At 39.9% G+C, this 10,382-nt stretch overlaps 1 protein-coding gene across 1 annotated transcript; it reads left to right on the top strand.

The window, feature by feature from the left end:
- Nucleotides 1–6,730: 6,730 nt before the first annotated feature.
- Nucleotides 6,731–8,584, top strand: LOC123408186. Its single transcript, XM_045101353.1, has 3 exons — nt 6,731–7,231; nt 7,470–7,758; nt 8,541–8,584. The coding sequence occupies exons 1-3, from the start codon at nt 6,731–6,733 to the stop codon at nt 8,582–8,584; spliced, it is 834 nt and encodes a 277-aa protein (XP_044957288.1).
- The last annotated feature ends 1,798 nt before the right edge of the window (nt 8,585–10,382 follow it).

Here is a 10,382-nt window from a genome sequence, read left to right as displayed (position 1 = left end):
TTCATAAATTATGAAGTGTTTGAATTTTTCAATATTTTTACAAACTTTCAAAAGGTGTTCACCTTTTCCATATAATATTTCACAATGCTAGTTTCTTTTCATTTTCAATTTCGTCCAAAAATTAAAAATATTTTCACTTAAAAAACAAAAAATTGTTTGCGATTTTTGGAAAAAGCTCGGACTTTTGAAAATTATTTGCCTCTTACAAATTTGTTCATAGTTTTCAAAGAAATGTTTGAAAATTTTCAACAATGTTCGTATATGCCAAGCAATATAGTTTTGAGTAGTTCATGTCAGGACTTTAATTCCTGGTCTAGGCACCCCTTTTTTCGATTTGTACATTGCGCAGTAGTAGTGTATGGAGAGAATTTCTTATTTGGCCTTGCCTTAAAATTTGGTTCCCTTTTTGGCTCTAAAATTTTTTCCTTTTCTTTTTTGACACTCAAACTTCATTTTGTTTTGCTCTGTGAAATTTCCGTCAATTTTGGCAATTAACACTGTTAAATGCGACATGAAAAGTCCATTTTACCCCTAGTATATTTTGTGCCCAAAATTGTGAATTGGAAGTTTATAAAGCAAGCAATGGCCATATGAAGTAGAATGCATTAACAAAATCTGCTATCTAGCATATCCGCATAACAATTTTATTTGAAATTGGACATAGCCTCCTATGTATTTTGATGCCATATCCCCTGTAGAGTTAACATATGCACAAAGTATCACGTATTCACAGCAGGTTCACATTATACAATCAAAATCACATATACTTTTTCCAAATTCACATATACGCAAACAGTCTATATATTTTGGTCATGTACACACATTCAGGTTCACATAAAGGTAACATACAATTCTTGGCCAGATGCTGCTCGTGGGTATATTTTAGGAAAAGGATCATAGTACTGAACATGTGCCACTTACAAATAACAAGGCGGGTCTGCTTTACGATTGATTTAATCAAGTCCTTATAATTTGTTAAGTTGGAATCATTAACCCTATCATAACAAAAGCATTTGATATCCTTCCTACCTTTTTTTGGGTTGCCAAGCAACTTGATTTTTAGCAAATAAGTTGAATTTGGATCCAACCTGTAGAAGTAAAATATCAATTGTGTATGAACATACTTGCTTCATGTTATAAAAAAAAAGTGTCATGTGTAAACATACTATCCAATATTTGTGAACATTTGTTTTATATGAACCTAATCTTTGTACCCTAAATACTCTGTTTAATATGAACATAGTGTTGCATTTTGAGAAATCAAGAGAAGAAAGGTGAAGCAAATATGTTGCAATTTGGATCCATCACTAAGTAATAAGTTTCTTCAAGAACGTATCATGGTAGCAAATACTCAAATCTAGATAAGAGAGGCACTTACCCTTCTAGCCATGCCAGAGTACTTGCATCCGAGGCCGCCGCACCATCATCACTGCCTTGCTTCGGTGGTCCTTGGCAACCCTCTGACGCTGCACCTTGACTACCCTCCGCCTCCCCGCCATGGCCGCCCTCCGACGTCGCGCCTTGACCATCCTCCGTCGTCCTGCCATGGCAGCCCGAGACGGAGACCGAGACCGATGCAGCGTTGTGCCCTTCCTCCACAACGCCATCCATCCCGCCACCCATAGCAGTGTCATCCACGTCCTCCTCCATTCGCTCTTCCCTCCTCGCACCGTCGCTCTGTGATTCTGGCGACCGGAAGTTAGGGTTAGGACAAAAATAAGGAGGGTCGAAAGAAGAGGGAAGGAGGATCGAGTGTGACTCAGGCCGTTCAGTCAACAAGATTTTTTCTCTTTTTTTTTCCAGGGTCCTAAAGTAAAAAAGTCCAAGTTAATGGTGTGACATCCAAAAAATGATGAAAGTGTCAAGGTATGAAGAAAATGAAATTGTGCTGTGAAAAAAGGAAAAATAAAAATTTTAGGGTCAAAAAGGGAATCAAATTTTAAGAAAAAGCCAAATGAGAAATTCTCTCTAGTATATGTCACGCTCACCAACGGGCCGAGCTAGTCAGGGGTGCGACGGCACCCTATTTGTCGGGAAATGTGACATATAGAAGCTCCCACCAGTGCTGAAGGCCCTAAACCGTAAATGGGTTGTACTTGTTTTTCTTTGAGACAAATGGCCCGTACATGTCTTTTTAGACAGGTGAGTCATACATTCGGCACTGTAGCATCGAGCGAACCGAGATAATGGGCCGGCCTACTACACGCTAGCTATCGTCCCGACCTGAGCGGCCGCTCGATTGGGAACCTTGCTTCCCCTTGAAAATACTCCGCCTTGGCGCCTTGAAAATACTCCTTCATATGATGTAATCCCTGTTAATTTGAGTGAGCATGTTCTATCTGATATGAACTCGCCTGTTAATGACTAAAGTGCCAATGCAAGGGAATGAGTTCTAAAATAAATAAATAAAGAGTTGAGTGTCTTCAAACCCAAGTCCTCCCATGTACTTTGGCATCGTCAATTCCTCCAATAAAATTGCTTTTCTCTTCTATCCTTCACCCCCAATAAAATTTTCTGATCGTTGTGTTGATGTTCTGACATAAACCATAGTGTGCTATGCTGAACCTTCCGCGTAACTTTTCTTTTATTGTGAAGCATGGAGTAAATTTTTTTTGAAAAGAAGCATGGAGTAACTTGGTATAAGCTGAGAAACCACGGAGCAGTGTGCCGTGTATTTTGTTTTTTTGAGGCGAAGTAGTGTACCGTGAGCAAATCCTATTTGACACTGAATGCGCCCGTTATACTGCATTTTTGCTAACGGGTGCCTGCAGCGCACACCCCCTGTCATACTTGGGCCGGCCCAGTTTGCCGTCGCTTTTGTTTTTGTTTGAAACTCCAAAAAACAAGGTTTTGGGAAGGTTCTAGAAGCTTCCCAAACCGGGGGGTTTTGGTTCGTTACTCAGGTTTCGGCGGGTTTTTTAATATATTTTTCGAAATTGTCTTGAAATTCGTGATTTTTTTCCAATTTATTAAATGTTTTTTAGTTTTAATGAACTGTTTCCAAATTTGATAATTTATTTTCAAAATTGATGGAATTTTTTCAAAATCAATGAACTTTTCTCAAATTTAGATAAACTTTTTGCAAGATCGGTGAACTCTTTTTAAATTTAATAAACATTTTCCAAAAATTCTATGAAATTTTATCAAAATCGAAGAACTCTTTGTCAAATTCAATGAACATTTTTAAAAAATCCTATGAACTTTTCAAAAAATCAATGAACTCTTTTCAAATTTAATGATTTTTTTTTAAAAATTGATAAACTCTTTTGAAATTCGATTGACTGCTGCCCACAAGATCGAGCACCTGACCGCCGATTCAGCAAGCAGCGCTCGCAGCGCTGACTATTATTTTTTAAACGAGCAAGTGGTAATTAATGGCCGCGGTCCGCTACTGGTCGCTGTAGCCGCCATTTCTCGGCGCCTACACGTCCGAATAGGAGCTCGGAAAACCCTATTTCACGCATCCAGGCACCGCACAACCTCCTGCGAAGACTTGGACCGGTGCAGTTTTGCTTGCCGAATGTTTCCTGTAACATTTTTTTCGGTTCTTTCGTTTTTCTGTTTTTTCTGTTTCTGTATTTTGCCCTTTCCTAAGGTTATATTATTTTTTCAAAACTAAGTTAATGTTTGAAAATTGTTCCTTAAATTCAGAAAATATTCTTGCTTTTATAACGATGTTCCAAATTATAAATAATTGCCTTTTTGCAAGACAATAATCATAAGCTTAAAAAATGTTTGAGATTTAAATTATTTTTCTGATATTTTCAAAAATGTTCGGGATTTTTCGAAAATATTCTATTTCGTTTTTTTTGCATTTTTCTCTTGTTTTTATTGACATTTCCTAATTTTCTGCTAAATTTCGAAAAAATTTCTTGTGTTAAAAATTTTGTTCACAATTTATATTTAAATGTCCATGCTTCAAAATTTAATCAGGAATTACAAAAAATGTTCTTGCTTTCGAAATGTGTTTATTTATTAAAATTGTTCTCGTATTCAAAAAACTGCAGGATTTTTGAAAAATGTTCCTTTTCGATAAATTGGTCCCATTTTCAAAAACAATTCCTGTTTTCACATTTTTATAAATTTGTTCCTGTTTTGTGAAAAAAATGTTTCTCTTTTTTAATTTTTGTTCACAAATTGAAACTTGTTCAGATTTTGTTCACCAATTCAAAAACGTTCATGATTCAAAAATGGTAGGGAATTTTAAAAAATCTTCTTCATTTTCTAAATATGTTTGCGTTTTCAAAAAATGTTCGTGTTTCAAAAAGTGTACAAAAGTTGAATAAATGTTCCCACTTCAATAATTCTTTACAAATCTCACAAAAGTTGAATAAATGTTCCCACTTCAATAATTTTTCTAAATATAATTCTTTACAAATTTTCAAAAAATATTTTTCTTTTCACAATTTTGTAAAAAATGTTACTGTTCTACGAAAATTGTCTCATTTTTAAATATGTTCACAAATTGGAAACTTCTTCCAATTTTTTTCACCATTTCTAAAAAATTTCATGGTTTGCAAATGTTCAGCAATTTAAAAAATTCTTCTTCTTTTTATAAAAACTGTTTTCCTTTTCAAAAAGTGTACATAAGTTCAAAAAATGTCCTTATTTCAAAAATTGTAGATAAGTTCAAAAAAGTTCCCGCCTAAAAAACTGTTTAAAAATTTAAAAAAATGTTCTTCTTTTATAAATTGGTCATATGTTTCTAACAAAAATCTTGTTATCAAAAAAAATGTTTCTATTTTTCAATAGTTGTTCTCAAATTCGAAAATTGTTCAAATTTTGTTCACCAATTCTAAAACTGTTCATGATTTGAAAATGTTCGGGAATTTTAAAAAAATGTTCTTCATTTTCTAAAATATGTTTAAGTTTTCGAAAAATATGCGTAGGTCCAAAAATGTTCTTGCTTCAAAAAGTGTACATAAGTTGACAAAATGTCCCACTTCTAAAATTCTTTTCAAATTTCAAATAATGTACCTTTAAAAAATGTTATATGCTTTAAAATGTTCCTGTTTTCATATTTTTATGTTTTGATAAATTCTTCAGAAATTCGAAAATATTTCCATTTATAAGTTTGTTTGTAAATACAAAAGCTGATTAAGTTTCAGAAATTCAAAAAAAAAACTGAAAACCTTTTAGAAAAAAGAGAAAGAGAAACACAAAATAAAATACAGAATAAGACAAAAAAAGGAAAAAAATAAAATAAGTAAATAAAAAGAAAAAAAGAAACGAGCTGGTTAACTGGGCGAGTCCAGTTGCTTTGCTAGCGTGGCGGACCAGTCGCTTTCCTGTGCGAAGCTACCTCTATTGGACGCAGAATGCATTCAATAGGAGGTCCCACTAGGAGCTCCGTGTGTCGTGGATGATTAGAGGGAGCAACTAGTTAGCAAGCGCTTCCTCGGAAATTTTACAGCGATCGCTCCCGCGCACCGCCAGTTGGCGCATTTCCCGCCGCCGTCACATGTCGCTTTGAGCGTTTTCTTCGGATTTTTTTAAGTTTTCGCACACGTTTTTCGCCTTTTTTCAGTGGTTTTTTCTAGATTTTTTTTATGTTTTGATTTTTCACCGGTCTTTCGTAACTTTTGGACGGAAAACAGATTCAATTATTTGTAACTTTTGTAACTTTCGTAACTTTTGTTTTTTACGCGAAAAACAGATTTTCTGTTTATTTTTTGTGAGAGGCAAGTTCTGTTTCTGTGAGAGGCACGGTTTTGCCTTTGCGAGGGGCACGACCAGAAAAGGGGAAAACGTGTTTTTTTTTGCGAGAGACATGGTTTTGCTTTCGTGAAAGGTACGATTTTGCCTTTGCGAGAGGCACGCCCGTGCCTTTCGGGAAGGAAAAAAACGTGTTTTATGTTTTTTTTGCGAGAGGCACAGTTTTGCTTCCGCGAAAGGCACAGTTTTGCCTTCGCGAGAGGCACGTCCGTGACTTTCGGAATAATGCTTTTTCTGTTTTTTTTTTGCGAAAGACATGGTTTTGCTTTCGCGAAAGGCACGATTTTGCCTTCGCGAGAGGCACGCCCGTGCCTTTCGGAGAGAAAAGAACACGTTTTTTGTTTTTTTGCGAGAGACGCGGTTTTGCTTTCGTGAAAGGCACAGTTTTGCCTTCCCAAGAGGCATGCTCCCCAAAAGGGAAAAACGCGTTTTCTGCTCTCTTTTTTTTCACGTGAGGCACGGTTTTTCGTCCGTTTTATTTTCTGTTTTTTTTGTAAAAAAAGAGTTTGTCAAAATCTATCAACATGTGATCTAGTCTTAAAGATCTCGGGGCGAGAAAGCCAACGGTGAAAACGATTTAAGATTTGGACGCACGGTTTAGGAGATAAAATATTTTGAAAATACGGATCAACGAAAAAAGAAAAACTTTCAGGTTACGATGAATGGCACGCATGCAATACGTCATTTGTTCGGGGATGGGTAAGACGAAGTGGGATCGCTGCGAGGTCGAACCATAAGCGAGGTTGAACCATCACGACGGCACATCCTGCTTTAATGGTAGAGATATACAAAATTCCCAAGGGCGCTGAACTCGCTAAATAGAATATGGGTCACACTTGTTGACCGTAGCATCAAGACTGGGCCGGCCCAGTCTACGCTAGCCAGCTTCCCCTTGAAATACTCCGGTTTGGCGCCTGAACCAACAGCTTTCGCTTCTCCTCGCCGGAGCGCCAAGAAACCAAGAACCCACCATCCCCGCCTCTGCTCTCCAGCGTCACCGGCGAGGCGGAGACCGATGGAGCAGTTCCAGGACGGCCACCACGTGCGGCTGCGGAGCCGCGAGCGCGGCACGTACCTGCACGCCGACGAGGACGGGCGTGGCGTCTCCCTCCACCACCGCCGGGCGTCGATGAACGCGGCTTGGGTGGTGCACCTGTACCACGGCCACGCGGAATACGTGCTCCTCCACAGCGCCGCGTACGGTCGCTACCTCGCCGCCACGGAGGCGCCGGCGCCGCTAGGCCACCGCGGGCTCCGCGTCGAGCTGCGCGACTACGGACAGCCGGAGGTGCAGGCCATCATGTGGCAGGCTGCCGGGGCCGACTCGGGGAACGACGTCCTGCTCTGGCAATTCACCGGCCGCTGCCTCCGCGCCAACGGGAGGTTCCTCAGCTGGAACAATTGCGTCAGCGCCGAGGACATCGAGTACACCTACAAGGTCAGCACGATGATGCACTGGGTAGTCGAGCCCATCCCCGCCAGGGAGGGCATGCCTCCCCTTCCACGTTCGACTGGGGTGAGTCCGCCATGCCCGCTTCTTGATTCTTCCCGAATTTGCGCGAATTGGGTTAACATGCGTCGGAATTTGGCCGCAAAGATTGGAGATCGTGTTAATTTCATTCGTCTCGGAGCAAATTCTTGGCTCTGTTCTTGCCAGATTTGCGCTTCTTGGCTGCCACCCCTGTTTCTTTGGCTTCTTGCGCCTCCCCATTCCCCGGCATTCGGGCAGATGATTCTTTGCGACTCAACTGCAGCTTCCCTTCCTCGGAATACTCGCCGCCCTGTTGCCGTCGCGGCTGATCGTGTACGCGCGGGCGGGCGTCGACGGGACCCGCATCAGCCACGGCGCGTTGGTGTTCAGAGGCAGGTCCGTGGTCCGCCTGAGGAAAAAGCTGGCCCGCCGGCTGGGTGACATCAAGGACGTCTCCAACCTCGTCATGTGCGTCGAAGCTGGTACTTTCGGGCGGATTACTCCACTGGCCGTCGACCTGCCCTGCAGCCTCCGGGACCTCCACATCGTCGTCTTCGCGGCCGGGACGCCAGGTGAGATGAGAGCCTCCATGATCTTTTGGGTTCTATTTTCATGGAGTAGTCTGGTTGCGTTGGAAAACAGTGTACTGAAATTGCTACAGTTTACTGAAACAGCTGCTGATTTGCTTCAGTTAGGACTTGACAATTGTTTGAACTGTTGTCTTTTCATTGTGGCCGTTGGATTAATCTGGCTGTGTAATCTGAAACTTAGTTCGTTGTTACATGCCACTCTTCGAACTTGAAAACCCAAATCAGTTCAGCTTCACATAGAAGATATTGACTTCCATATGTATAATTCAGAAAAAAGAATCAGGTCGTATACTACAACACTAGTAGTCTGAAAAACAGTTTACTGAAACTTTGGGTGAAACTAGTAGTCTGAACTGCTGTAGGAGATATCAATAGAAGTTGTTGACCAAATCAGTCAACTGCATGTTGGATTTATGGACAGATGCTAGAAGGTTGTCTGAACTCTGAAGCTTGTTATTGCTAGGTTTTGAATTTAGATGATTCAGTTCTTCAATATTGTAATATATGCAGCTAGAGGAATACTCCGCAACTTGAAAATCAAAATCACTTCAGCCTGCTCATTTAAACTTCACAGAGAAGATACCGATTTCTACTATTTAGCCTACAGTAATTTCTCGGAATAATGTGTGGACAATATTCAGGCTGTATCCACATAATTACATTGTTTTGAGTTTTTGTACATCAGCTTTCTTAAAACTTTTCATTAACCTTTTGTAGTACCTGTGACATGATGTCTAACTGCTTCGATGTTTCTGCTAATTCAGCCCACGCGGTGGTGCGATACCCGGATGTCGATGCAGTATATTGAAAGACCAGAGCAGGACTCCTGACCGTCGCTTCACAGTTCACTTCTTCAGACTGTCGCCAACTCGGTCATGTCAATCCAAAACTTTTTGGATTAAGATGGGGGTTCAGGAAAACCCAGCAGCTCTTCTAGCTAAATTTTGTCCATTCTCCTGACAGTAGAAAATCTATTTTAGGTTTGTCTCGCTGTTATAAAATTCAGAAACTACTTGAAAATGATGCGGTGACATTAGTCTGTAATGCTCGCGCTTCTGTTTTCTTGGCAGCTGCGTTTCTCTTATACTTGTATTAGCAGATTATTTTGGAAAAAACACAACCCTATGTGTATGTCACACATCAAAGACAATCAACTGCATGAATTTCTACCAGCCCCTTGCAAGATATAAATTAAAAAACTGGATAAACTGCTCGCTTAATAATTAGCAAAAAAATTTAGAAAACTTACAATCTTATGTGTATGTCACACATCAAAGGAAATCAACTGGACGAACTTCTAACAGCCCCTTGCAAGAAATAAAATTAGAAAAACTGGATAAATTTCTCCATGAAGAACATGGCATGAGCTATTTAGTCTGCGTATAGTAAACATGGAATCAAATATTCCGGAAAGCCTCTATATTCTACTGCAAACTTCATATAACTTGTGGTACGATTAGACATTGCACAAATAAACATGGTATAGACACAAACAGGGAACAAAGGTATCAAAATGGAAAATAAATGAGCCTCAAAAGGTAAACTGTATCAAAGGTATAATTGATTAAGGGCGAACGGGCGGTTCAGGATCACAGGGATGAACAGTTCTGAAGACCCCCTCTTTCATATTCAAATGCACGCCGCCGTTCGGGATAGGGTAAAATACGATGGCGACGCAAGTTGCGGGACGAGGCAAAACCCTAGCAGCGTGTTTGGCTATATTGGGGAAGGGGAATGGGAGTTTGGCGGAGGAAATTGTACTAACATTACACATGGGATGGGTCAAGTTATCCCTAATCCTCTCTTTGGCTCATGATGGGAATTACGTGTGAGAATTTGAGGACAAACTTATTCCCTTGTTTGGTTCGTGGGAATTAACAAGAGACTAAACAAGGAAAGTTAACGTAAGTTATGATGAAGGGTTACGATTGTCTCGTTAAAACAATTCCCTTCCTACTCCCACCCCTCCCCTGTTAATAAAACGGTGGGAGTTCGATTGTCAAGTCTCATGACTATTTCCTTATAAATTCCCAATCCTTCTAATCAAACAATAGATTTGTAGTCTCATACCCCTTTAATTCCTTTTCCCTAGCTCTAATTAACCCCAACCAAACACGGTTTAAAAGTTATCGCTATATCTTTGACCGCAGCCGGTAGTAGCATATATAATAGGAGCGAAGGCGGTATCGTGTCGCGTTCATGATCTCAAATCTATTTGAATTCTACGTAATATACTTATTGAATAAGAAATAATTAACTTCTCTGTCAAAACACAAAAATTAATATAAAAAAAGGCAAGCCATTCATGGGCATGTCGTGTGCACGTGCCTCCCCGCCCCCGAGCTAGGTGAAGCGACCGAGCGCGTGTAGTCTTCTATTTCTTTCCTTCACACCTTATTAAAATATGATGTAGAGAATCCATTAAGTAAGGAGGTCCATCAGTTTCTCAACTAGTAGTATGGGGTTAAATTTTAGCACCATTATTTATCATTTTGCTCAACGGCTGATTTGACATTTTAGTTGCTGATGGGCTAAGCCATTTATTTCTAACTTGTCATTCATGGATGTGAGTAGATTCGGAATTATATGAATAGTAACCATCACAT

Source organism: Hordeum vulgare, chromosome 7H (genome assembly GCF_904849725.1).
Source record: "Hordeum vulgare subsp. vulgare chromosome 7H, MorexV3_pseudomolecules_assembly, whole genome shotgun sequence".
In the NCBI taxonomy this organism is placed as follows: Eukaryota; Viridiplantae; Streptophyta; class Magnoliopsida; order Poales; family Poaceae; genus Hordeum; species Hordeum vulgare.
This window is presented reverse-complemented; position numbering and strand designations above follow the sequence as displayed.

Coding starts and splice junctions, on each gene's coding strand:
- LOC123408186 (XM_045101353.1), top strand. CDS start 6,731: ATGGAGCAGTTCCAGGACGGCCACCACGTGCGGCTGCGGAGCCGCGAG. Junction 7,232..7,469: donor CCCTTCCACGTTCGACTGGG/GTGAGTCCGCCA, acceptor ACTCAACTGCAG/CTTCCCTTCCTCGGAATACT. Junction 7,759..8,540: donor CTTCGCGGCCGGGACGCCAG/GTGAGATGAGAG, acceptor CTGCTAATTCAG/CCCACGCGGTGGTGCGATAC.